Raw genomic sequence first — 27,869 nt, 5'->3', positions numbered from 1 at the left:
GACCCTTCTCTGATTTCTTTCCTCTGCATCTTCTTCCCCTTAGCCCTTTTTTCGGGCCTGTTTTCCCAAGGTCCGGGTCGCTCCCCCCGGCCCCATCCCTCCAGTCCGGGAATGTCCCCGGTAGCTCTGTGCCCATGGTCCTGACGCTGCTCCTCTCTGCCTACAAGCTGTGCCGCTTCTTCACCATGTCGGGCCCACGACCAGGGGCCGAACGGTTGACTGTGCCGGGGTCGGATGGGGGCGGTGGCACAGGCCCATGGTGGGCTACTGGCTGCCGCGGGCCCCGCGAGGTGTCGCCTGGGGTGGGCACCGAGGTGCAGGGCGCCCTGGAGCGTGCGCTGCCTGAGCTGCAGCAGGCACTGTCTGGGCTGAAGCAGGCGGGCGCCGCGAGGGCTGTGGGCGCGGGCCTATCTGAGGTCTTCCAGCTGGTGGAGGAAGCCTGGCTGCTGCCGGCCGTGGGCCGCGAGGTTGCCCAGGGTCTATGCGACGCCATCCGCCTGGACGGCGGCCTCGACCTGCTGTTGCGGCTGCTGCAGGCACCGGAGCTGGAGACCCGCGTGCAGGCCGCACGCCTGCTGGAGCAGATCCTGGTGGCTGAGAACCGGTGAGGGTTCTGGGCTTGGGGGAGAGTGCCGCGGGTGGTAGCAAGGGCAGTGGAGCGCCTGGGTCTCCCGTGTACCTGGCACCGTACCTTTGCCTGCTTCACCTCAATATATCCCCACGCTACACCTCTATTATGGATCAGAGCGTCCATTTTACAAATGAGGAAACTGAGGCTCAGTAAAGTTTAGTGACTTGCCCAGAGTCACACAGAGAACTAATGGTGCAGTGAGGATTCACTTCTAGGGCCGGTAGCTTAGGACAGGAGCCTGTCTCCAGTTCTATGGATGGAGAATGTATCCTATTGCTAATGGCCACCGAAACCCAGAGCTCTTGGAATGTTTCTGGGTGCCCTTCTATGCTACTTTCTCTCCTGACCAGACATGATCTCATTCTGCTGCTGCTGTTGGGGAACAGAAAGTTTTCTGCTGGGTGAATGGGTGGAAGCAGAAGAAACTGAGGAGCAGAGCTGGGCAGGCGTCAACGCATGTGTTCTCTCTTCCTTCCCCACATAGTACCAAGATTCAGTAAGCAGGGTCCAACTGAGCCTGGTTGCTTCTATTTTGCCTCCCTCTAGGGATCTTGCCTGGTGTATGACCCAAGGGTTCACTTTCTCTCTGCTCTGATGCCAGAACAGTTCAGGCTGCCACACTCCGGTTTCCTGCTGAATTCTCAAGCTCCTCAGGCTTAGAAGAATTTTGCAAGAGTTGCTTTCAAGTCATGCAGCCCTCACAAGTGGGATGGGAGTGGGTTGAGGTGTTTACCATTTAAAAAAAAAAAAAAACCTTGCAGTTAGTGGAAATTATACAACTGTCAAAAATGCATGAATGAAACAGTTAGACTAGAAAACCAAGATCGGGTTCTGTTTAGCATGTCATTAACCTATCATCTAGCATCAGTGTCCTGATGGAGATGGGTCATGAATGTGGAGGGCTAGAAAATGGAGTGAGTGCTCACTGGATGTGGTGAGGCCCAGGTTGGTGAGTGTGGGCTTTCCATGTGAATTGGGACAGATATAACTAAAACCCCTGGGAATTGGGAAGAGAAAGCCATCAAGATGCAAACAGAACCAATATTTCTCAAGGCCAAAAATGACAATCTCACTTGGTGCATAGTTTCTGAAAGAGGAGTCACTAACCAGTGTCCCTGTCCCAAGAAACAACACATTTACCAATGCCAGTGTTACTTCAGAACCAAGGACAGAGTGCAGTGCTTTTTTTTTTTTTTTTTTTTTTTTTAGGATTAAAATCCCTCCCAAGAAATGCAGGATCTTTGTGCTCCTCTAAACTGCCCAGGGACAGGACCTGACAGGAGGGATAACATAATGAGAATTTGTGTTTATGAAACATTTTTCCTCCTACTCCAATCGACCCCTCCCTGCACCACCTTGTGTTAAAGAAAATTCTTCCACCTGTACGCCCACTTCTTTTGCCGTTCCTATTCTTGCAGCTTTCTTCCCAGGGGGCTGCTGTACCCACTGCCCAGAAGTTCAGGCCAAAGTTTTTCTCCCCACCAAACTACCAGAATAAGTCCAACAGGTACAGGTCTCCAAACCCCAAACACTCCATGAGGGTCCCATCTGACTGCCAACCCTCTAAATTTACAGTCCACCCCCACCAAGGGACCATAATGAACATATCTTCAGAGAGGTTAAATGGTTTTCATAAGATTACACAATAAATAACTAGAGGAAATAGGTTTTTAAAGTAAAAATAGTAAAGAAAACTATTGCACTTAGGTTCAAAAAGTGCAGAAATAATACAGCTAAAAGCTCTCTCCAACCAGACCCCCTCTTTATTTTTGTTTGTTAATTGGTACCAGGGATTGAATCCAGGCCTCACTAAGTTGCTGAGGCTGGCTTTGAAATTGCAATCCTCCTGCCTCAACCTCCCAAGCCACTGGGATTACAGGCATGTGCCACCACACCTGACCAGGCTCCCTTTTTAGAAGCAATGCACTGAAAGCAAGTTTCCTGTATACTCTTCCAGAGAAAATCTATGCCTACTCAAGTATTTGCATACATATGTATAGGTCACATATGCACAATTTCCCTCTCTGTTCAAGCTGAGATTTGAACCCAGGCCTTCATGGATCCTGAGTATGTGTCCATTTTATCAGACTCACATATTCTCAGATCACAGAATTGGGAACTGAGTAAATAGTTCCTGCAACCAGCACACACTTTAACTTTGGTAAGGTACCAGGTGTTTATTGAAAGTTCAGGGCTGTGGGGTCAAGAGAATTGGAATAAAATCCTAGCTCTGAATAGATGTTTTTAAACAAGCACTTCCCTTCACTGGGCCTTAGGTAGTCCTCTGAAAATGAAAGCGTTGGGTTAGATGATTTTGTAAGTACATCCTAGCCCAATGATCTAGGAGTTTACACAGTCAGATATCTGAAAGCACAAAGTGAAGATGAAAGATTTTGAACTCTGGAGATTACAGGCATATACCTCTGTGCCAGGCTCAATATCAGATTTTTAAGATCCTTTTTGTTGCAGTGTTATCATCTGCTCAGCCACTTGTTACTGTTCCAAAATCCTCCTAATTGGGCACTGCCCACATTACCTCTGTTCTTCTGGCCTTGATATCAATGGCCTTCAACTTCCTCACACCACAAATAACACTGTGGTGAGCATCCTTACCCTCCTGCCCTCATTAATCTGTGTGATACTCTTTGGGGGAGATTGCCTGCTCTCTAGATTGACTGCCCCAGCCTGCACCTCCACCCACAGTGCTTCAGCACATTTACAGTCTTACACCCTGAAAACCCTTTTATCATCTAGCATATGATTTTGTTCACCTAATAGGCATAAAGTGAGAATTTTTTTTTTTTTTTTTTTTTTTTTTTTTTTTTGCGGTGCTGGAGATTGAACCCAGGGCCTTGTGCTACCGACTGAGCTATCTCCCCAGCCCGAGAACTGTTGTTTTAATATTCATTTTTCTGCATACTAGTGGATTAGAGCATCTCTTTATCTGCTTGTTTACATTTTGGATTTTTCTCTTTTGTAAATTATCTGTTTATATCCTCTGCCCATTTTCTGCCACATCCATTGCTTCTCCATGTTGATTTGAATATTACTTGGGCACTTTCCATATGATCTCTTGCTGATTTTCAGTTTTTCCTGGTTGGGGTTAGACATTGCATTAACTGGACTTCATTCTCTTCCTCAATCAGGCCAGCTCATCAGCCTCCAGGCCTTCATGCTGGTCTTCTTGCTCACTTTTATACTCTTCTCTGATATTTGCAGGGAGGATTTTCTCAACGTTTAACTTTCAGATGTCACCTTCTTAGGTACATGTTCCCAACAGGCATGCTCCATAACATTTTTTAGTTTTGCTAGCATCACGGCTGTATCACTAAGATCTTGTTCATTCATTATTTGCTTGCTTATCATTGACTTGCTTATTAGTTGAGGATAAACCCCAGTCAGGCTTGGTCACTGTTTAACATTATCCTCTCTAGCACACAGCATGCGCGCAGTATGTGCTCAACAAATGCCCATGAGCAAATGAATAAATATGCTTTAGTCATGGAACATGGAGTGAGGAGAGTTTGAAGGGAGAGCTAAAAATGATGTAACTCAAGTGATAACTTAAAATGACCATAAGTTAACATTTGAGTTTTTATTTTGTGCCAGGAATGGTGCCAGCACTGTATATGAGTTATCTCATGAGTCTTGATAATAATTCTGAGTTAGGTGTTCTTATTTTCCTATTGACGAAATAAGGAAACTGAGGCAGAGATATAAAGAAAAGTGCCCAAGGTCCTTCACAAAGTGACAGAGAAGGACCCGGGACTCAGTGGATTGGCTCCAGAGTCAGAAGCATGCTGCTTCAAACGGGGAGGAGGTGCGGGGGACATAGGTGTAGCTAAGATGGGGCACATTTATATTCAGAGAAGCCTGCTCCTTGTAGGGCCAGAAATGAGGATGAGAGGCAGGAACGACAATGCTGTCCCCCATGTCTCATATGGTACCAGTGAGGTTAAGAGGATAAATGACCAGGCCCTCGTACAGAGTAAGCCAAGCTCCCCAGACTGCGGTAATTCCCTCATCCCCTTCCACTTTTTCCTCGCAGAGACCGGGTGGCTCGCATTGGACTGGGCGTGATCCTGAACCTGGCGAAGGAGCGCGAACCCGTGGAGCTGGCGCGAAGTGTGGCAGGCATCTTGGAGCACATGTTCAAGCACTCAGAGGAGACTTGCCAGAGGCTGGTGGGGTCTGGAGGACTGGACGCCGTGCTGTTCTGGTGCCGCCGCACAGACCCGGCACTCCTGCGCCACTGCGCGCTGGCGCTGGCTAACTGCGCTCTGCATGGCGGCCAGGCGGCGCAGCGACGCATGGTGGAAAAGCGCGCTGCTGAGTGGCTCTTTCCGCTCGCTTTCTCCAAGGAGGACGAGCTACTGCGTCTGCACGCTTGCCTCGCTGTCGCTGTGTTGGCAACCAACAAGGAGGTGGAGCGCGAGGTAGAGCGTTCCGGCACGTTGGCGCTGGTGGAGCCTCTCGTGGCTTCGCTAGACCCTGGCCGCTTCGCGCGCTGCCTGGTGGACGCCAGCGACACAAGGCAGGGCCGCGGACCAGACGACCTGCAGCGCCTCGTGCCTCTGCTTGACTCGTCGCGCTTGGAAGCACAGTGCATCGGGGCTTTCTACCTCTGCGCTGAGGCCGCCATCAAGAGCCTGCAGGGCAAGACAAAGGTGCCAGTTCAGGGTAGGGTGGGTCAGTAGTTAGAGAGCGCCTGGGAATGCTTCCCAGACTACAAGTACACCTAGGAATTAAATGAAGCAGGACAAAGGTTGAGAGGCCATTCGGGCTTTGAAGGCAAGACTCAAGAGATTGTACTTGTTTGGGGAGCAAGAGGAAGACCGGTTTGAAAACAGGGGATTCTGTATTTGTTAAAGATTATCCTGGCTGCTGTGTGGAAAGGGGGGTTGGCAAGGGTGAGACTGGAGGTAAAGGGACCCAATAGAAGGCTATGACAAGGGACAGGGAATGTCAGGGGTGTCCGCAGTGGCAGAGAGAAGCAGATGCATTCAAGAAATGTTTAGGATGAAGTTTTGGACTTGGTGTGTGGAGAAGGAGGAGCTGAGGGGGACTCCTGGCCATAAACATAGACAGCCCAGTGGATGTGGTAAACTGGGTAAAGAGACAGGGTAAAGCCGGTGAGAGAAAGAAAGTGAGTTGGGTGGGACATGTTGAGTTTGAGGTACCTGAGAGATGCTGTGTTGGGAAGCTTCAGTGGCAGTTTAGCTTCTTGGGTTCTGGAGTCTGGAAATGAGATGGTGACTGAAGACAGAGGCTCAGGGTGGAACATCAATGTGTCAACCAAATAACTCTCGCCAGCCAGATGTGGAGGCACACACCTATAATCCCAGCTGCTCTGGAGGCTGAAGCAGGAGAATGGCAAATTCAAGGCCAGCCTCAGCAACTTAGTGAAACCCTGTCTCAAAATGAAATAAACAGCTCAGTGGTAGAGTGCTTGCCTAGTATGTGCAAGGCCCCAGGTTTAATCCCCAGTACCCAAGAACGAAAATGAAAACTCTTCACCTGAGTCCCAGAAGGTCCCCACCATCAGGGGCTAAATCAGAGCTTTTGCTTACTGCTTTAAAATAGTATGTGACCTTGGGCACCTTCTCTCCCTCTCTGGGCCTCATTTTCATCCTTTGGAAAATGGAAGGGGTTGGACCACAGCCACAGTTTTTACCCTGGTTGTGGGAATAGTGGTAGTTTCATTATCAAAGGTTTGTGGGTTTTATTTTTAAATATTGCAGATTCAAGATTATCCCTATAATGTCACTCTCTCTACTTTGCAATCTTCTGGAGGCTCTTGGGGTTGGTAACAGGTGGTGCACAGGGAGTGGTTTACACCCCATGGCCTACTCTATCTGCACCAGAGCTTTCATGCAAGGGTGCTCAGAGGAGAGCATCTCATAGGTGATAGTCACTCATCACATGCGTCCCTTCAGGTCTAAAAGAGACTGTGTTAGGAGTCTCTGAGGTCTCTTCCAACATCCAATTTTCTAGGAGCTTCTGATTCTTCTGTGTCCCAGAGTTGAGCCACGGGCAGATGTGTTCTATAAAGCACATCATTCTGCTTTGACAGAAGGGATTTGGAGGGGTGTAGGGAGTGAGGACCCCAAGGACTGAGTCTGGGCAGCAGTTGTGACCACTAGCTCTGTTACCCCTTTCCCATCAAGGACAAATGAGTGCAGTTTGACAAAGATACATTGAATTTCCAGTTTATGTCCTCATTGTGCCAGGCATAGAGCTTCAGTGGTGACTAAGCATGTCCTCATCTTATGATCCAATGGAAGTTGCATTATCTGCTAGGAACAGTGATATTCAGAGCATGGTACAAGTCCTATTTGGAGGTATGGCCCAAGCTATGGAGGAATCAAAGCAGGTGCACAGAAGAGATGCTAATCAATTTGGATTTTGATGGATGAGTAGGTTTCCCACGAACAGGCTGAAAGAATTAAGGGTTTGGAGACACCATGGGTGGAGACCCAGAGGTGTGAGAGCCTTAGTGGGTATGTGAAGTGAGCTGGGTGCTGTGGACTGTGGCTACACTGTGCCACCTGGTGGCCATACTGAGAACTCAGACTTTATCCCAAGGTGGATAGAAATCTGTGGGAGACAGGAGAGGGGGACCTGATCAAGAGTTCAGTGAACTTTAGAAGAGAGAATCCACAGGACCACGTGACAGTGGATGAAGGCAGGGCTAGGGTAGATGGTGGAGGGGGTGTCTCTCAGCAGTGAGATGAGACGAGTGGAAGGAACTGGTCTGGCGAGTTGGTGGACCCTAGACGTCCTCTCCTCACCTCCTCCGTAGGTGTTCAGCGACATTGGCGCTATCCAGAGCTTGAAACGCCTGGTTTCCTACTCCACTAACGGTACCACGTCTGCGCTGGCGAAGCGCGCACTGCGCCTGCTGGGTGAGGAGGTGCCACGGCGCATTCTGCCCTGCGTGGCCAGCTGGAAGGAGGCCGAGGTCCAGACGTGGCTGCAGCAGATCGGCTTCTCCCAGTACTGCGAGAGCTTCCGGGTAGAGTCTCAGGGCCAGCCTTCCTGGAGTCCGCTGGGGGCCCCCTGCGCACAGGCGACTGCATACTTAGGCTCCGGGTGCCACAGTGTCCTTTTGGGATGGGGAACCTGCACTCAGCAATTCTGGAAGTCCCCCATCTCTGATCTGGGTCCAATCCACCTCCAGTTTCCTACCCTTCCATCTTGTGCTTGAAATTTGAGGGTTGGGGAGGGGAGTCCTTCCTCACACCTGACCTCTCCCCCAGGAGCAGCAGGTAGACGGCGACCTTCTCCTGCGGCTCACAGAGGAGGAACTCCAGGCAGACCTGGGAATGAAATCGAGCATCACCTGCAAGAGGTAGGGAGAGCCCCCAGCCGGCACGACCCTACCAGGTCTAACTGTCGGCTCCGTCACTAACCAGTCCTGAGTCACGACCTCACATCTTTTCCTCCGTGTGGCACAGGTTCTTTAGGGAGCTCACGGAGCTCAAGACGTTTGCCAACTACGCTACGTGCGACCGCAGCAACCTGGCAGACTGGCTGGGCAGCCTGGACCCGCGCTTCCGTCAGTACACCTACGGCCTGGTCAGCTGCGGCCTGGACCGCTCCCTGCTGCACCGCGTGTCGGAACAGCAGCTGCTGGAAGACTGTGGCATCCGCGTGGGTGTGCACCGCGCGCGCATCCTCTCAGCCGCCAGAGGTCAGCCGGCACCCCAGTAAACTCCGCCCCAGCCCCGGGGCCCTCAAGGGGTGAGGGGAGACAGGATGGAGGCTCAGAGCCTGACTTGAGAGTGACTGAGCGCTGCCCTGTGTCAGAATGGGCTCTGGGGATGTAAAGACATTGTTCACAGTCTGAGGTGGGTAGCCAGTAAGGCGTGAATCCACATGGCCACGTGGTTCTACCAGGATGCATGCCCAGAACTCAAGTAGTGGGTGGCGGCAGCACTAACTGCCCTGTCCACCCAGATCTAAACTTCACAGAAGAGGTGCCTGACCAGGGATTGAGGGGTATATGGTAGGAATGAGGTAGCAGGATGGGCAGCCCAGGCCAGGGAGCAGCTTGTGTAGTGGTAGTAGGACAGCGCATGGTGGCCCATACAAGGGGTAGCAGCCAGCTTACAAAGTATGGTTTCTGGAGGTGTTTTACAATGGCATCTAGGGCTCTAAAAACTCTATTTGCTGATGTATTTTCAGTTACTAATTTACTATTTAGGTAGTATTTATCATCAACACTATGTACTAATATTAAATTTTTAAGATATTACCTCATTAATTTCTACAACCATACTATGCAATGGGTAGTTAACATGCTTTAAATCAACTTTACACATCTTTTAAAGCATAAAAAGAGGTACTAAGACTTAAAAATAAATGTAAGTTTCCAGTATGAAGAGTTTGGAAAAACTACAGAGAGAGCATTTCCATCACAGGTGTTACTTCTAAAGATAATGAAACTAAGTTTAAAATATTTAATTTCACAAGGTTATAAAAGCCAGATGACAGAACTGGGATTTGGGGCCCCGTCTTTCTGCTTCATAAACAGACAAATGTCTATGGGTGTTAATTCTGAATATTATAAGAAAAAAAAATTCTTTAATTCTTTTCATAGTACCCATTCATTCAGTAACTACTTACTAAGCCCCTACATGCACAAGGGACTGGATCTTGGCTTCATTCTTTTGCTTCAACCAAACCAGGTCAGCTTTTATCATTTTTAAATTATAGCTCCCAATAAAATTTCAAGTTTTCATTTTTAAAAAACAGGAAGGTCATACACCAAAATTGCTTACAAAAGTAGTTTCTCTAGGGAAATAAGGAGTCATGCACAGGGTTTTGTTTGTTTGTTTGGTTTGGTTTGGTTTGTAGCGGGAATTGAACCCAGGGGCACTCAACCACTGAGCCATGTCCCCAGTCCTTCTTTGTATTTAATTTAGAGATAGGGTCTCACTGAGTTGCTTAGGGCCTCACTAAGTTGCTGAGGCTGGCTTTGAACTCGTGATCCTCCTTCCTCAAGTTGCTGGGATTATAGGTGTGCACCAATGCTCCCAGCATGCACAGTTTTTAAATGAGCAATGACATGCTTAGATTTGGATATTAGAAAGATTCCTCTGGTGACTGTGGGTGTAGCTTAGTGGGAGAGTGTTTGCCTAGCATTTGTGAGGCCCTGGGTTCCATCCCCAGTACTGCAGAAAGGTGGGGGTGAGAAAGGATGGTGTGACAGATGAATTAGATGGGACAATCCTAGCTGGATTTCAGGAGCCCATTGAAGTAGCTAGTGTCGGGGATCTGCACATGGAATCCTGGGGCTAGGTAGAAACTACAGAGCCAGGTGCCTGGTGCTGAGAGCTGAACTTAGCTCCACCAGACGGAGTTTCACTTGTTTTGTTCACTGCTGTATCCCAAGCACTGAGGATGTGCCTGACACACAGAACCAGCTGAGTAAATGTAGATGGTTCCCAACTGTTTTAGTTTTTTGCTGCTGTGACTAAAAGGATCTGACCAGCACAATTATAGAGGAGGAAAAGTTTATTTGGGGGCTCACAGTTTCATAGGTCTTAGTCCATAGAAGGCGGGTTCCATTCCTCAGGGCTCAAGGTGAGGCAGAACATCATGGCAGAAGAGTGTGGCAGAGGGAAGCGGCTCACATCAACAGGAAGCAAAGACAGTCTTCACTCAACAGATAGGAATATATACTCAAAACCACGCCCCAATTCCCACCTCCTGTAGCCACACCCTACCACTTCAGTTACCCTCAGTTAATCCCTATCAGGGGATTAAATCACTGATTGGATCAAGACCCTCACAACCCGATGGTTTCTCCTCTGAACCTTCTTGCATTATCTGACATGTAAGCTTTGGGGGACACCTCCCATCCAAACCATAACACTAACTTAACAATGGTTTGACTTACAGGCTTTCCACTTTATGATAGTGTGAAAACATACCCACACAACCATTCTGGTTCTGGTTTTTTGTTTTGTTTTGTTTTGTTTTTTACTTTCAGTGAAATGGTCCATAAATTATGTGAGATATTAAAAATTTTATTATTATTGTTAGATTTTGCCCTACTTGTATGTTAATGTAAGTGTTCTGAGGATATTTAAGGTAGGCTAGGCTAAACTATGATGTTCAATAGGCTAGATATATTAAATGCATTTTTATTTATTTATGGGTACCAGGGATCGAACCCCAGAATGATTAACCTCTGAGCCATATTCCAGCCTTAAATGCATTTTTGATATGATATTTTCAACTTACGATGGGTTTTCAGGATGTAGTAACCTCATTGTAAGTGGAGAAGCATCTGTATTTATTGAATCAATGAAATACCCAGGTTTCTGGTGAAAAGTGGGTTGAAGGGGTGAGGGAGGACCTGGGCTGTGTTGAGTCTGAAGTGCCTTGGGCTGCTGACTGTGCAGGTCTGCAGTTCCAGGGAGGAGGGAAGGCTGGAGGGCCATGTTACTGTACCTAAATCATAGTGCCTACTTTTTGAGAGGGACTCACCAATGGTGACGGCCTTCCTTCCTGTAGGCCCCATATGCCCACTTTTTGGAGCAAGCTACCTTGCCCAGGCTGGACTGAGAAGGTTGGGTGGACACAGGACTAAGTCCCCAGGGGATGATGGACTTCCTGGGGCGGGAGGGGCTACCTCACCGTGCTGTCTCTCTCTTGTTGGACTCAGAAATGCTACACTCGCCATTGCCCTGTACTGGCTGCAAGCCCGGCGGGGACATTCCTGATGTCTTCATCAGCTACCGAAGAAACTCAGGCTCCCAGCTGGCCAGGTAAGGAGGGGCAGGCAGGCATTCTGGGCCTTGGGGCGAGGCCAGGGTGGTAACATAGGACCTCTCTGCAGTCTCCTGAAGGTGCACCTACAGCTGCATGGCTTCAGTGTCTTTATTGATGTGGAGAAGCTGGAAGCAGGCAAGTTTGAAGACAAGCTCATCCAGAGTGTCATGGGTGCCCGCAACTTTGTGCTGGTGTTGTCACCTGGAGCATTGGACAAGTGCATGCTGGACCATGACTGCAAGGACTGGGTGCACAAGGTAGGTGTTGACCTGTGCCTCTGCCATCCCAGTACTGGCCCCAGGCCCACGGAACAGAGTCCACCTTCCATCCCTTCTTTTCTGCACACCTCGCAACACTTGGCCCCAGAGCACCTCCCAGGCACAGCTGGAAGCTGGGAGCCAGAACTCTGACTGGGATGCAACTTTAGCAAGTCACCTGGGCTCTTGAGCCTCAGTGTTCCCATCTTCAAAATGGGGATAACGCATCTGTTTTATTCACCTTGTAGGATTGTTGTGAGGGTCCGAGGGGGATGAAAATGCTGTGAAAAATAACCTCTGTGAGGCACAGGAGAGTATAGTGAGAGGCAGAAAGGAATCACTGTTAAGAGCACAAAACTGGAAGTTTGAGTCTTAGCTCTAGCCTTGGGCAAGTTACTTAACTCTAAGGAACTTCATATTTATTACTGTAAAGTGAGGACAATAATAGTACCAACTCCCCAGGATACTGTTATAAGGATTAAAACAGCTAAACCGTGAAGTGCTTAGCAGAATGCCTGGCGCAGAGTGATTGCTCAATAATGACAGTTGTTATTATTATTATTATTATTATTATTATTATTATTATTATTCCTACCATATCCACTTAATTTACCATTGTATATTCAATGCAAGACACATAATAGGAATTTAGAATACTTATAAAATGGCTGGGTACAGTGGCACACATCTGTAATTCCAGCAACTCAGGAGGCTGAGGCAGGAGGATTGTAAGTTCAAGACCAGCCTCAGCAACAGTAGTTAAGCACCCCTGAGTTCAATCTCCAGTACCAAAAGAAGAAGAAGGAGAAGAAGGAGGAGGAGGAGGAGGAGACTTATAGATGAATGGGTAAATGGAACCATATCACATCTTCAGGTTAATCATTAATCAATAAGAATTGGGAGTTGGAGCTAAGGGATTCTGTACTTATCTGAGATTGGGTTCTTGTCTTCAAACAGTTCAGGAGATAAGAATGTGCCATCCATGAGTCAGGCATGGTGGCTCACACCTGTAGTCCCAGTCACTCTGGAGGCTGAGGCAGGAGGATCGCTGAGGCAGGAGGAAGTTTGAGGCCATTCTGGGCAACATAGCGAGGCCCCTGTTTCTTTTTTAAAATTATTTTTATTTTATTTGTTCTAATTGGTTGTACATGACAGTAGAATGCATTTATACATTTTGATAGATCATACATAAATAGAGCATAATATCTCATTTTTCTGATTATACATATTGTAGGATCACATTGGTCTGTTAACACACACACACACACACACACACACACACACACACACAAATATGCCCACATTGCCTAGATCATATGTAAGTTGATGTAAATGCTAAACCAGGTAGGTGAACCTGTTGCTTGCTGTGGAGTATGGAGAAGGGAGGGGTCATTGAGGGCTGGAATAATCAGGGAGGTTTCATGGAGGAAGCAGGACTTGAGAAGAGTCTTAAGAATGTGGGTGAGTGGAAGAGGAGACATCCCAGGTAGGGAACAGCATTCGTGAAGGAATGACGGTAGGGATGAACCTATATGCACCACTAGTATTGCTCTATCCACCTCACGGAGGAAGAAACTGAACCTCAGGGAAGTGCAGTAATTTTCACATGACCTCACTGCTAGTGCAGAAATCAGAAAATCTGGCTTTAGAACTCCATCTGTCTGATTCCAAAGCCTGTGTTCTCTCCCAGGACCTGCACTATGTTCCATGATGCAAATCTGAGCTCGTGAGAAGGGAGATAATAGGTAGGGTTGGATTCAGCTGATACCAGAGTTGCTTGCACCTACTCTTAGCTCCACATCCAGTGCCATCATGTGGCGGGAGTATTTACAGCAAGCAAATTGACCGCCATTACCAATCATGGTGTGTGTGTGTGTGTGTGTGTGTGTGTATGTGTGTGTGTGTGTGTGTGTGTGTGTGTTTACTGGGGATTGAACCCAGGAGTGCTCTACCACTCAGCTACATCCACAGCCTTTTCTGTTTTTTTGTTTTGTTTTGTTTTGTTTTTGTTTTTTTGGGACACAGTTGTTGAGGCTGACCTTGAACTTGCCATTCTCCTGCCTTAGCCTCCCAATTTGCTGGGGTTACAGGTATGCACCACCACACCCAGCTGGCTTTTTTTGTTTGTTTGGTTGGGTGGGTATTTTCCTCTATGGAGAGCTAGTTGTTATACTTTCACCAGCACACCACTGGCTGGATAAGAACTGTGGAACCAGGTTATGGAGTGTCTAAAGGCAGGGAGAAGATCTGTGCTTGAAACACTGGGAAACAGGGAGCCCATGATGGGGGAGATTAGCAGTGAGTGTTTGGAGGGCAGCTCCAGCACTACAGTATAGTTCAGATTGGCAGTGGGGAGGAGGGCCTAGCCCCAGAAGCCATGCAGGAGGAGCCATGTACTGGATCTGGCTTCAGGAGGAGGCTCTAGACCAGGAAGATATCCTGGAGGAACATGGCTGATGACCCAGAGCAGGCAGCCTTCTGAGAAGATGACAGGGTGCCCTCTGAGAGAGGAACTCTCTCCATGAGAGTTCAGACCTCACCATGTCCATGCTGTATCCCTGGAGCCTAAAACTGTGCATAGAACAAAGGAAACTCAAAACAGCATATAGAGCCGGGCATGGTGGCACACGCCTGTAATCCCAGTGACTCTGGAGACTGAGATAGGAGGATGGCAACTTAAAAGCCAGCCTCAGCAATGGCGAGGCACTGAGCAATTCAGTGAGACCCTGTCTCTAAATAAAATACAAAATTGGACTGGGGATGTGGTTCCATGGTCAAGTGCCCCTGAGTTCAATCCCTGGTATCTGCCACACTCAAAAAAAAAAAAAAAAAAAAAGATTGTATAGAGCTGGGTGCAGTGGCACATATCTGTAATCCCAGTGATTTGGGAAACTGAGGCCAGATTGCAAGTTCAAGGTCAGTCTCAGCAACTTAGGACGACCCTGTCTCAAAATAAAAAATTAAAAGTGCTGGAGATGTGGCTAAGTGGTAAAGCATCCTTGGGTTCAATCTCCAGTATCAGAAAAAAGTTCATAGAATAATTGAACCAATGACTAAACAAATGAGTGATTCTGATGCACATCTACTAAGTTTACTAGGTCAGAAGATTTGTCCTTAATTTTTCATTCTAGCCAACTGAGGGATCTTGACAAGCCACTGTCCTTCCTTAGCCGGTCTCTGAATCTGGGGAGCAGTCTGTACTCTTTGGTTCTATGTAATTCTACATGGAATAAATTATTCTAAAGAGTTCTGATTAAATTGCAACAGGATCAAAATCCATCCAGTTGCTCAGCAGAGACACAGGAGGGCTTGGTTGAAACAAGCCTGGACTTGGTCTCTGATGGCTGCAGTTGGAGGCCTAGCCTCTCCTGGAGGGGGTGTTGGGTGAACATTGGAGGGTCCTTTCCCTTCTCTAGGCTTCCTTCTCTTCAGCTGTAAAACCAAGAGGCTTCCAGAAGCCAGTCAGGGTTGAAGTTATGCAGGTTCTTTCTCCAGAAAGTCTCCATTCCAACGGGTGCTTGTCACCCATTGTCCCAGCAGACAGCGAGCAGGGAGGAGGCAGGCAGGATGGTGACAGCATTTGCCTTGGACTGGTCCCAAAGGCTCCATCATCCCTCTTTAGTCACTTTTAATGCTTAATTGCTTCTGGTTTTAATCCTCCTTTCCCTGAAGCCACATTTAGTGGGTAATCAATATGGAAAACCACAAGTGAACTGCACTCAAGAAAGTCACATCCCTGTGGTTCCCCCTTGAAAGGAAAAACACTCAATAAGCACTTACCAGAGTGCCATTAATAGTAAGAAATACGCTCAGAACAACCCAGTGTGGTAAGTTTTATGTCCACTTTACACAGGGAGTATGAACACCTATTACTTCTTAAGCATACAGTATATCCTGAGCAATAAATATTGCAATTATTCCATGCAGCAATCCTACAAGATACAGGACTCTCATTAACTTTGTTTTATATGTTAGAAAACAGAAACTCTGAGAGCCCATTATTTTTGCTTATGGTCACAGAGATCATCTTGGAGACTCAATGTGAACCTATCTGATGATCTGATGATTCCAGAGTGCAGTCCCCTCTGCTAGGCTATGTTGCTTTATTCATTCATTCATTCATTATTTTCATTCTTTCATCCATCAAATATTTAGCAAGGGCTGACCAAGGGCAGGGCTTTGTGAAAGATGCTAATAAGGTGAGTAAAAACTACACATAGCCCCTGCCCTTATGTGTGGCAGAGAAAACAAACTTAAGTAAACTACTTGTTAATTAATGTAAATCTGCATGGATTGTAGAATCTAAGAGTCTATAAAAGGGGAAGCTGACTTGGTCAGGGAAGTGGGATAGTTTCCCTAGAAAAGTGTTGATTGAACTCAGATCAGAAAGATGAGTGGATATAGTGAAGGGCAGAGAAGCATGTTTAAGGCAGAGGAAATAGCATATGCAAAGGCCCTATGCAGGGAAGGAAGATGACAAATCTAAGGGCTGTAGGTTCTATGTGGCAGCGGGTATGGTGAGGGGGTAGGGATTAAGAAATGGGCTGTGGTCAACCATACAGTCCTTATAGTCTGCATTAGAGTTGGTCTTTATTCTAAGAGACAAAGTCTTGAGGAGTTTTAAGTAGGATGTGACATGATCAAATAAATATGTCAGACTTGCATTAGGTGAAAAGGCATTGTAGAAAACAAATTAGAGAGGCACTAGTGGATGAGGAGAGAGTGGAGAGGTGAAGAGAATGGGGGCTGGACAAGCCTGGGCAGGGTGGAGGTAGAGAAAAATGGTGGAACTGAGAAATAAGTAAGAAGTACAAAGGGCAGGGCTCATGATGGAGCCACACAGATGCAGGCGTGTGATGGTGTTCTTCAACAGCAAATTGTGTGTGGGTTTTTCCCACGCCAACAACTAATCAATTTTCTGACACCAATGGGGTGTCCTACAATTCAGTTTAATTCTGGAGCATCCAGCTCCACAGGCTGAAGAGCTCAGTCCCACAAACCCTGACTTCTTCAGTCTTAAGTCCCAGGTGCCCAGGCCACTTCTGTCTGACTTGGCTATCAATTTGGCAGTTTCATGATCACCACCCCCAGCCCAGCTCAGTTTTTCTCTATGACTCATTGAATTCAGGACAACACTTTGCTTACTCTTAGTGGGGTTTATTATAAAGGATACAACTCAGGAAAAGCCAAATGGAACAGATGCACAGGGCAAGGCAGGGAGGGCATGGAGCTTCCATACCTTCTCCCTGGCACCACCTTCCTGGCTCCTTCACAAACCCAGAAGCTCTTTAAATCCATTGTTTAGGGGATTTTATGGAAGTTTTATTAAATAGGCATGATTGATCAATCACTGGCCATGGGGATTGAACCCAACTTGTAGCCCCTATCCAGAAGTCACCTAATCATGCCTGGGTCTTTCTGGTGACAAGCCCTCTTCCTGACTTTCTTGGCCACTGCACCCACTCACCCCTGGCTGGGAGTTATCTCATTAGCAGAAGATATTCTCTTATCGATCAGGAGACTCCCATGGTTTTAGGAGCTCTGTGCCAAGCTCTGCCCCAGGACAAGATCAAATATTTTTTATACTATTGAGGGTGAAGGAGAAGTCACGGGGGATTTGAAGACCAATGTCTTGCCCCAGCTTAGTCTCAGGCCAGCACCCCCAACCCCTGCTGCTCGAGCACCCGTCTGGCCCCAGGGCTCCTGAATGGGACAGGAATTTCTTCCTCCTCTCTCTTCTTTCTTCAGGAGATTGTGACTGCTCTAAGCTGTGGCAAGAACATTGTGCCCGTCATTGATGGCTTTGAGTGGCCTGAACCCCAGGCTCTACCAGAGGACATGCAGGCTGTGCTTACCTTCAATGGCATCAAGTGAGCCCCTGGGGACTGAAAGCCAAGGGGAGCGGGTACACATCACCCCAACAGGCAGCACAAGGGTAAAGCAAACAGACCCCTCGCCAGCAGCTCCATCTGTCCAGCCATCTGATCCCTTGGCCTTTGTGCCCACAGGTGGTCCCATGAGTACCAGGAGGCCACCATTGAGAAGATCATCCGCTTCCTGCAGGGTCGCTCCTCCAGGGACTCATCTGCAGGCTCTGACACCAGTTTGGAGGGTGCTGCACCCATGGGCCCACCTTAACCAGTTCTCAGTTCCCAATCCCTGCTGTGGCTCCCATTTCCATGGTCCTCCCTGCTGGAACAGCTCTTTAAACTGAGTCAGCCTGGGCTCTTCTCAGGAAATGGCTCTCCCTGTCCCCCAGCCTCATGGCCCACTTCAAACCCAACTTCCTCAGTATCTGGAAAGGGTAGGAAGCTGGGCCTAGAAGTGTGGTGTCCTCCTCCCTCAGGCCCTCCCATCAGGTTTTCTGTTTCCCACCTCCAGAGCTGTGTACCCGCAAGTTCTGGAAACACAGGAGACTGGCAGGAGGGTGGCTGCACATTCTCCCACATGCTGCCCTGAGAGCAGCCGGCTTGAGTAGGCAGCCTCTGAGGAATCAGGGCAATGTGCAGCCCCTCTGCCTGGGCCCCATAGTCTGAGCAAGGGCCGAGGCCTGGGAGGCAGCCAGGGACAGGTCCACCCAGACTGTACTGTCCACCCAGACTGTGCCTGGGCCCCAATGAAGCTTCCTACTACACTGTGGCCTTGCCCTATAACCACTGAGTGCCCCTCCCAGCCTTCCCCATAGCTGGGGTCAAGGTCGTGGATGAGCCAGCCCACAGGCTGGTAAACAGCTAGGCTGCTTTGCCACATTTGTGCATGGGAGCTTCCTGCCAGGGCCCAGGTCTGGGCAGGGAGGCCATGTCTCAAAGCCCACCTACCCCAGGCCTTGGTGCTCTGCCTAAGATTCCTGCCTGGCCGGGCCAGGCCCCAGTGGCTTCCCCAGCTCCTCATCCACCCAGAGCTTCCCACCTACTTGCTCAGGGAAGAGGGGGACCAGGCAGCCCCCCGACAGCATCAGTAGCCTGGACAACACCTGCAGCTCTGTGGGAAGAGGCAAGATCCTGAAGGGCAAGGGTGATGACCTAGGGTGGTTTCCCCAAATGTAAAGTGCATTCAGCCCCCAGGAATCTTGTTAAAATTCAATTCAGGAGATCTGGGGTAGGGCCTGAGCATCTGAATTTCTCATAAATCCCTGGGCAAGCTGATGCAGGTGGTCAAGGGACCACACTGAGCAACAAGTCCTTCACAGATCTTTGTCATTTCCCAAACACTCCACTCATAGTCTCTGTAATTGTCACAGCAACCCTGTCCAGTACTGTCCCTCTTTTACAGGTAAGGAAGAAAGACTGAGTAATGGGTCCCATTTTTCAAATCATTATTGGCAGCCCCAGGATCCAGAACCAGGTGTCCCAGCACCCGGGCCACTGCAGACAGACTTGGCTGATGATTCCTGAGAATCATTCTGGAGAATGCACCCCCTACAGGGCTGTGGTTTCTCCCATGCCCGAGAATCTATCCCCAGCAGGGGATAGGTTTTAGCCAAAAGGCTGACCGAGAGGTCCTACAGAAATAGCTAGACAGGAATGTCCCTCTGGCCTCCGTCCACTGGAGTAGGAGGGCAAGAAAGTGCCCTCCCTCCAATAACCCAGGCTCCAGCTAGTGTGGTCAGCTCTTCCCTGCCCTGCATTTCCCTCTGGAGGCAGTGGGTTCAAGCCTCAGGGCTGGCTCAGCTCCTAGACTCCCGCCCTGTAGAACTAACCAGTTTTCTCTTTGCTTCTGGACCGCATCATCGGAAGGCCAAGGTCTCATTGCAGCCTTGGGACCCCTTCCTTCCACTTCCCACCCTCACCTCATCTTAAGTGGATTGTGCCCATTTCTGGCTTTGAGCACACACCATGCCCCCCATCACTCAGCACGAGTGCATACCAGTTCAAGTGGGGATTCTGTCCTGGATGTGAAGGATGCAGCAGACTGGATGTTGCCCTCACAGAGAAGTCAATAATACAGCGTGCAAGTATCCCCAGGGGTATCTGTCTGTCTTTCTGTCCCTATGGGTAGTACCCACAGAAGTTCCTGGGTTTTGTCTGGCACATGCTCCACTGCTGTCCACCTCCACTGTCCAGCTCCGGCCTCCTCTTCAGTGTCTGCAGGCAATCCGGAGCTTGGCCTCTGGCTCCAGCCAGGGCAGCTGAACTGATGAGCCTGCCCCAACCAGGCCAGTGTGCTCAGGGTGGTGGCCTCCCCTGTCATGTCAAACACTGCTCAGATTGCAGCCAGAGCAAAAAGCTAGGCCTCCACTTCTACCTCAGAGTTCATCCTGAGATAGGACTCTGAAGTAGCCTCTCTCCCACAGCCTGCTCTGACACTGGTCTGCAAGGTCAAGGTTTTCTGCTTGTCTGGGCTATAGCTGTTGCCCCCAGGTTAAGGCTGAGTCAACAGGGTCCCTACCCCACCTCACCTACCCCTTATCAGGGACCAAGAGCGACTCAAGGACATTCAGAGACCAAAAGTCCAGCCACAATTCATTCTTCCTTCTCTTTAGTTCATGAAGATAGGCATCTCATTCTAGGATGTGTCCTGATACGTCCATCCAGATGTGATTCCCACATTCGGACAATGTGGGGGCACTGCTGATCTAGCCTTTTCTAGAGGAGACTGCTCAAGTCACAGCTAGCCAGAACCAGGCCTGAGGCCAGCTCAGAGCCATCTCCCTGCACTCCTCACAGCCTCATGCTGGGTGGGTCAGTGAGGCAGAAGTCTGGCAACAAGGGCCCAGGCTGCAGGAGCTCTAGCCAGCCCTGAACCGCCCATTACCCTGCATGATTTTCAGCCAGCAAACTGGTTTACAGGGCAGATGAGAAAGTAGGGAGAAATGGCAGCAGGCAAAGCCCCCAAGGGCAGTTCTGGTTTGAAGAGTCATGTAGTCCCTGATTTGGGTCTACTAGGGCACTTATGGCCCTCATCAAAGCCAGTGCCTTAATATTAAATAAGATTCTGCCTTCCAATTCAGGTCCAGACCTTCTTAACTCCCTAGAAATGCATCCCTCATTTTCTGGGAAGCTCCAGCCCTGAATCATATCGGAAATCAGGTTCAGCTCCCAGAAGACCTACAGAGACAGAAGGATGGGCTTGGCACATGACTTCTGAAGTGCTCAGCTGTGGCAGGTGTCAGAGGGCTGAGTGGCAATGAAAACTGATCCTGCCTGGGCTGGTGTAGCCAGGAAGACCAGTGTAGGTGGCTCTGTGAAGTGCATCTCACTGACCCTCAAGAACAGGCAGCCAGGGCCCTGCCCCCAGCTATCCTGCTGGCTTCATGCAAACCTGGCAGCTTTTCACCTCCTGACAGCTCAGGAGGTGAGTGGGGAGCCTGATGTAGCTGGATGGTCACACTCAGGACCAAACCCACAGGTAGCCCAGGGGCTCCCTGCCCAGCTCAGTAGTGTCTGGTGTCTGACCTATGGTGAGCAGACCAGAAAAACAGAAGGCCCCAAAGCCCAATGCCTTGGGGACCAGAAGGTTCTTTTTGGTTTGATTCTATTAATTTATTACGATTGGCACAGTTAAGCCCAGGGGTGGGAATGCTGTAGTCAAGGATTGAGTCCATCCACAGTGACAGCAGCATTCTCCCTTCAGAGGAACCACATCCCTCCCAAAGCCTGCCCCTGCCCCAAGACTGGCACTAACTGGATACCATAGTCATCATTAAGGAACGATTGATTGGCAGCTGCTGCACACATCAAGAACACGTGACTGTGTAGTTTGGGCTGGAAGGAGTGATGCCAGCTCACACACTTCACTTGGTCCCTGAGGTTTCACTCCATCAGGACTTCTTGTCTCCCTTAGAGGGTTCCAAGTGATGGATGTTATAAAAGGAAAATGGACCCCTGCTGCTTGCCCTGGAGTAGGCCTGTCAGATTGGGATTCTTGATCCTAGACAGAGGCTGGCTCAGCTCTGGACCAGGTGGCACCTTGAATGAGCTTGACCACCTTGTCAAAGGAAGTGTTGTCCTCTCTGGTTCCCAGATGCGAACTTGCATTCAGTATGTTCACTCTGCTTCTCTTGACCTCTGTCCTCTGGCACAGGTGGATCAGGGGCTCTAAGAAATATTCTGGAATTCAGAGTGAGGATTATTCCTTTCCAGCATGCTGTAAGAGAACAGAGAGAGGGTTCAGATTTGACAAGAATCCTCAACTCTTGTCTGGAAAAGTGACACAGATTCACTTGGGTGAGCTGTTCCAGTGTCCCCTCCTGAATCCCTCCCTCCCAAGCTGAGAGCTAAAAGACACTATCCAGAGACAGATGTTTCTGGAAAATAACTCTTAAGACAACTGTGGATCCAGGTGAAGTGGTGCAGGCCTATAATTCCAGCTATTTGTGAGGCTAGTGCAGGAAGACGGCTTGGGCAATTTAGTGAGACCCTGTCTCAAATAAAATATAAAAAGGGGTAGGGGGCAGAGCTCAGTAATAGTGTACTCCAGGTTCAATCCCCAGTACCCAAAATAAAAGAGACAACAGGGTAAGAAGTCAGTGAATTGGGCTAGCCTGTGGCCCAGCCACCAGTCGAGAAGAAGCTCCATGGAAGTCCCTTTAACACAGTTCTGCTGCCCCTAGCTCCACCTGTAAAATAGGAATGAAAGGAAATGAGGGGACCTGGGGAAGTAACAGCCTGGCCAAGAAGCAGTGTTAGCCTGTTCCTTCCCTACCTGCCCCTCTGCCTGACTCCTGGAGGATTAGGAAGCCATCTGCAAGGGGTAGTCAGCCAGGATGGGACACCCACAGGAGAAGGACTGGGAATGAAGCTGGGTGGGAGCAGGAGGAAGAGGAACCCTTTTAGGATAAAGTTCCATTATAAGCATGGGTTTAGAGCCCTACATTACCCAATCAAAATGGCTGGGATGAAGAGGAGACCAGCTCCCAGGAGGAAGGGGAATCCCTTCATGAAGTTCAGAGTGGCTGGATAGAGTGAGTTGAAGATCCCAGAGGCTGCCAGCATGGCCAAGCTACTCACACAGGCCACAGCAGAAAAGAGAGCACCTGTGAAGAAATAAATGATACACTCTGAGGGCTGGGGGAGAAGCTCAGTGGTGGAACACATGCCTATCATGTGCAAGGCCCTGGGTTCAATCTCCAGAACCAAGGGGGGAAAAAAAAGTCAAGTTCCAGAGTTAAAAAGATTCAGGGTAAAATCCTGGTACCACCACCACTTCCCAGCTGTGAGATCCAGGGCAAGTTACTTAACCTCCCCCTCACCTATGAATCCTACCACATCAAATATCATGATAAAGATTCAATAAAATTATGCATGGAAAGCATCCCCCACAAAGGGGCTACTACATAAGTGGCTGCTTTTAAATCCACAATAAAAGTAGAGGTGATAGCTTCTAATGAAAGCCTGATGGAAATGTTTTGTTTTGTTTTGTTTTGTGGGGGGTTATCCTCTTTGGAATCAACTCCTATTTGGTATCAACTGCTGGTTTGATTCCCAGTTTCAATATTCATAGCTGTGATCACTGAAGAGTAGTTTATCCTAATGGGTTTCTGTTCCTCTTCCTGTAAAATAAGGCTAACAGCTACTTCAAAGGTTGTCAGCAACTTACAGCTCACATGTAAAGCATGTATCACAGGGTGCCTACTGGAGGTAGCTAGTAAATAAAAGCTGTTTTCTCCTTTTCCCCTTGACATGTCTGGGCCCAGTGAAAAGTACTGGGTAAAAAGCTTATTAAGTGAGTGAATGAAGGCAGCTGGGTTCTGGTGACACCTGAGCCCATGGTGGGCTGTGTAAACCACCAGATATCAACAGATCCTGTTTTCAGGGCAGATGTTTCCAGACTGAAATATAAGGACCCAGAAGACTGAAGAGCTATCTTTTATAGCTATGCCAGCAGAAACCAGTTTGCACAAATGAGCAACGACCCAGTAGAAATTGACATTAAACTGTCAGAGCTGAAGGGTCTGTAAATGTGTCACCAAGAGCAAGCCACTCAGTTACACAGAAGGAAATGGAGGTCCATGACAGAGCCAGGGCTGAAACCCAGCTCCTGAGACCCAAATTTGCATCCTAGCTCCACCATTTACTGAGTGACTTTGGTTGAATAGATTTAACTCTCTAGGACTGTTTCCCTACCTGTCAATTGGGGAACAATGAAACCTAGGTTACAAGATTGTTCATTTCCTCTGGGTTTGTATACTCTGACCCTAGCAAAGCAGGGAACCCTAGAATCATCACGGATGGAAGAACTGAGGTCTGGAAAGAGTAAATCTTCCACTCCAGTTATCAAGAAAAAACACAGGCAAGTGCTGCTGATTGCAAAAATCCAAGGCGGTGCCAACATCCACCAGGCCTAGGCCATCTGACAAAAGTGCATTTGTCTTGGCTACTTCTCCCAGATGGGAGGAAGGCAGGCTGTTCCTCCACCTGGCTGCCCAGTTCAGGTAACACAGGGCATGAGGAACCAGATGAAGATTGATTCTGATACTCACCCTGCTCAGACTCGCCCACCAGCTTGGACAGCTTGGCCCGGATGATAGGTGTGATGACTAATGATAGGAAGAGCAAGCCATACCCTGTGAAGAAATAGATGTATCAGGAAAGTGGGGTCAGGGACAGGCAGAGAGCTCCTATACATACCTATGTGGGACTTAGGTTAGACCGAGGAAGAACTTCCTTGATGGTGAGGGTGGGAAGAGCATCCTTCTCTGGGCTCACCTATCGGCTATCTCTTTCAAGAATGGGTGCTGATTCCCACCAATGGCTTTGTTGTCAGAGTATCTCTTATGGCCACTAGAGACATCACCCACCCATGGAGCAGTTAGTGGGAGGTGGCAGGGCACAGAAAATAAGCACAGACTTTGGAGTCAACCCCAAGTTCAACATCTAATGCCATTGCTTACTATGTGTGTGCCTTGGGTACCTCCCTGAGCCCAACTCCCAGTCTATAAAAGGAAGATTGTAAGACATTCATCACAAGATAGTTCTGCAGTATAGGGGACTGAAAAACATCAGGTCCTAAATCCTGGAATCTGTAAATGATGCCTTATTTAAAAAATGGGCCTTTGCAGATGTGATTAAGGTAAGGATCTTAAGAAGGACAGATTATCTTGGATGATCACAGCCCTAAATGAAATCATACATATACTTTCCAGCAGAGGGACAATCTGACACAGACAGAAGGCAGAGAGATAAGGCAATGTGACCACAGTGGTAGAAATTGGTGATGTGATCATGTGTGAGGAATGCCAACAGCCACCAGAAGCTGCAAGAGGTGAAAAACAGATTCTCTCCTAGAGCCTTCAGAGGGAGCACTGCCCCATCAACACCTCAGTTTCAGTCTGGTAATACTGATTTTGGACTTCTGGCTTCCAAAACTGTGAGAGAATAAATTTCTGTTGTTTTAAATTTCCCAATCTGTGTTTTTGTGTGGTTTTTTTTTTTTTTTTTTTTCCAGTACAAGGGATTGAAAAGATGCTCAGAGGTTGTGTTCTACTACTGAGCTACATCCATATGTCTATTTATTTATTTATTTACTTTAATTCTGAGACAGTCTGGATAAGTTGCTGAGACTGGTCTTGAACTTGCAATCCTCCTGCCTTGGCCTCCTGAGTCACTGGGATTACAGGTGTGCACATTAAGGACATAGTAAATATAAGCTCCTTTTCCTCTTGTACTTAGTTATTTATGGGCATACCCTGTTTTCTTCATAACTATTCTTCCTACATGACTTGTCGGTATATGATGAAGCACCCCAAGACCACTTCAGGATTTAGGACACCCAAATTCCACTCTGAGTCTCCCCAGAATAATGGCAGTATCTTCAGCCTCTCTGAACCCCCAAGGGCTGCAGGTATGAATGAAAGGTACCTGGTCCCCCTGCTTTATTATCAGACAAGAAACTGAGTTAAGAAATCTGTGACTAATGAATGGTTGACTTTGTATACAACATATTTTAGGACTCTATCAAAATAAATCTGTTCCTTTAAAATAGTTAATTTCTTCATTCCTTTGCCCGGCACACAGCTGGGGGGAAAATAACAGAGAGAGATGAGGAAGCAGGGAGAAGAGGAACTGAGCAAGGAGGCATTTCAGATCTGTGGTGTGAGAAGACTGGCTTCAAAAAAAAAAAAAAAGCAAAAACCCAACAAAGTTGATTGAGATACTTGAGGTAGGTCCTGTGGTTCTTATCAGAGAAGCGAGTATCAAGGCATTAATGGCATGGACTTTGTTTAAGAACACCATGAATAGGCTATGGGAGGCCAAGGGGTGAAGCAATTAGTCTATGAGCCATACTTTTGTCTTTTGCTCTAATAACTAACAATATTTATGGTTGATAATGTGCATTAATTACTTTGGCTATTTAAAGGCTATATTTTCCATCTATCAAAGATGGCATTTTGGGGGGCTGGGGTTGTAGCTCAGTGGTAGAGCACTTGCCTAGCACGTGTGAGGCACTGGGTTTGATCCTCAGCACCATACAAATAAATAAAATAAAGGTGTCCACCTATAACTAAAAATATTTTTTTTAAAAAAGGTGGCATTTTCTGGGTTTCTTAGTTATCTGGCAGGCAGAGGGCATAACATGTTTCCAAAGACACAGGTCTGAACCACATTAGGGAGCAATGAGTGGCTGGCCCCCAATTTTGTCCCAGTGCCTCTGGGACTAGCTATCCCTGAGCCCACATACTGTACCTGTGAACATGAGAGCTGTAATGGTAGCAAATGCAAACACCACCAACCCCAGAATGTTGAAGGTCAGACCAATCTCAGCCACCCAGGTGTCGGCCAGGCAGCACTGCAGGAGCCGAAGGCCCAGCAGACTGGTGAGGTAGGGGAGGTGCTGGGCTGCAGAACCATAGCCAATCAGCTTGGAGTCCCAGCACAGTGGTGTGCTCAACTCATAGATGGTCAGGATGTCCTGAGCCCCAAAGTGCACGGTGATCACCAGGAAGAAAGCCAATGAGTACAGGGCTAAATGCTTCCTGGACTTCTCCGGGGCTGGAGACAGATAGAGGTGGACAATGGATCGATGATGACGGAGAGTGAATAGCCGGGTGGACTTTGGCTCCTTCAAGGTCTCGCCAAAGCAGAATGCTGCATATAGAGTCATGACTATTAGCAAGGCCAAAGCCAACCAGAAGGGGTTAGCATAACCCTGGGCCCGGAGCCAGTGACCCCCAAGGAGGCTTGCCAACATCCCAGCCACGCCAATGCACGCTTCCAGCAGAGCCATTCGGAAGGTGCGGTTATGGTTAGAGCTGACATCTGCTACGGAGGCAAAGCTAGCAGCCAAGAGCCCACTGAAGTCACCGAGGAAGGCACAAAGGATGCGGCCTAGCACAAAGTAGCCGACGTGGAGTTGGAGCTGCACCACAAAGATGGACACCACAGCTTGGAGCAGCAGGCCAAACGAGGCCAACACCAGCAGCGGGCGGCGGCCCACCTGGTCACTCCAGGCTCCAAGCAGCGTGGATGAGAAGATATCCACCAGGAAGCCGCCCACATTCATGTACAGGGTCCAATGGGAGGTAAGAGTTTCCACTTCCTGTGGGAACACAATTATTAGAATGCAACTCCTCAGTGGTTGCCTACTCCCCACAGCATTGCCATCCTGGGAGATACAGGGTTGAGAACTTTCTTTGGAGGACTAAACTTCAGAGAATCTTCATACAAGTCTCAAAAACTGTCACCGGAGGGTACAGTGGGACGAGGAAACGGCCCCATTTCTCTACCTTTCCCCCTTCGTTAATCGCCCCCCAGGGGATGCCCTACGCTGCAATTCTTAGGCAGGATGGGGGTGGGGGTGGGCACTTGCAATCACAAACCCTCCTTCCCGCAGGCCCCGCCCCTCGGCAGCCCCCACTCTCGAGGCCAGGGCCCGCCCCGCGGCCTTCCACCCTCGCCAAGCTGTTACCTTCATCCTGGGGTCCACGCTATGGTTGCCGCAGTCCCCTCTGTCGCGAGTGCCATTGTAGCCGAGATCCGCGCTGAAACGGTGCCACAGATACTGCGTGGTGACCGGGCCCTGCAGGACCAAGGCAAAATTAGCCAGGAAGACAAGAGGCTCCACAGGGCCACGGAACAGCACAGGCGGCACGCGTGGAGTGCGGGATTCGCCCGGGGGGCTCGCTTGCCCCTCCATGCGCGTGCGCATCGGGGGCCTGCTGGAGGGCGGCGGCTGGGCTGCAGCGTGACTCGCCGACCCGGATCCGCGGCTGGAGGCCAGGACCTGCACTGTCTGCGCCTGCGCCCGCGTCCAGCGTCCCT

The 27,869-nt window shown here is 48.8% G+C and overlaps 2 protein-coding genes across 2 annotated transcripts; one reads left to right on the top strand and one right to left on the bottom strand.

Annotated features, from left to right (window-relative positions):
- On the top strand, nucleotides 1–19,639 carry SARM1 (sterile alpha and TIR motif containing 1). Its single transcript, XM_079134795.1, has 9 exons — nucleotides 1–604; nucleotides 4,680–5,298; nucleotides 7,434–7,646; nucleotides 7,891–7,982; nucleotides 8,089–8,324; nucleotides 11,307–11,409; nucleotides 11,481–11,670; nucleotides 17,419–17,540; nucleotides 17,679–19,639. Exons 1-9 carry the CDS (start codon nucleotides 135–137, stop codon nucleotides 17,806–17,808), a joined length of 2,175 nt encoding a protein of 724 aa, XP_078990921.1. The 5' UTR covers nucleotides 1–134; the 3' UTR covers nucleotides 17,809–19,639.
- Nucleotides 18,986–27,869, bottom strand: SLC46A1 (solute carrier family 46 member 1). The gene is made up of 5 exons (XM_079134796.1): nucleotides 27,517–27,869; nucleotides 26,295–27,147; nucleotides 24,092–24,175; nucleotides 22,489–22,645; nucleotides 18,986–21,756 (listed from the first exon to the last, which is right to left on the bottom strand). Exons 1-5 carry the CDS (start codon nucleotides 27,754–27,756, stop codon nucleotides 21,708–21,710), a joined length of 1,383 nt encoding a protein of 460 aa, XP_078990922.1. The 5' UTR covers nucleotides 27,757–27,869; the 3' UTR covers nucleotides 18,986–21,707.

This window comes from Sciurus vulgaris (assembly GCF_902686455.1).
Source record: "Sciurus vulgaris genome assembly, chromosome: 3".
In the NCBI taxonomy this organism is placed as follows: domain Eukaryota; kingdom Metazoa; phylum Chordata; class Mammalia; order Rodentia; family Sciuridae; genus Sciurus; species Sciurus vulgaris.
The sequence above is the reverse complement of the archived record's forward strand: the minus strand, read 5'-3'. Positions and strand labels throughout refer to the sequence as shown.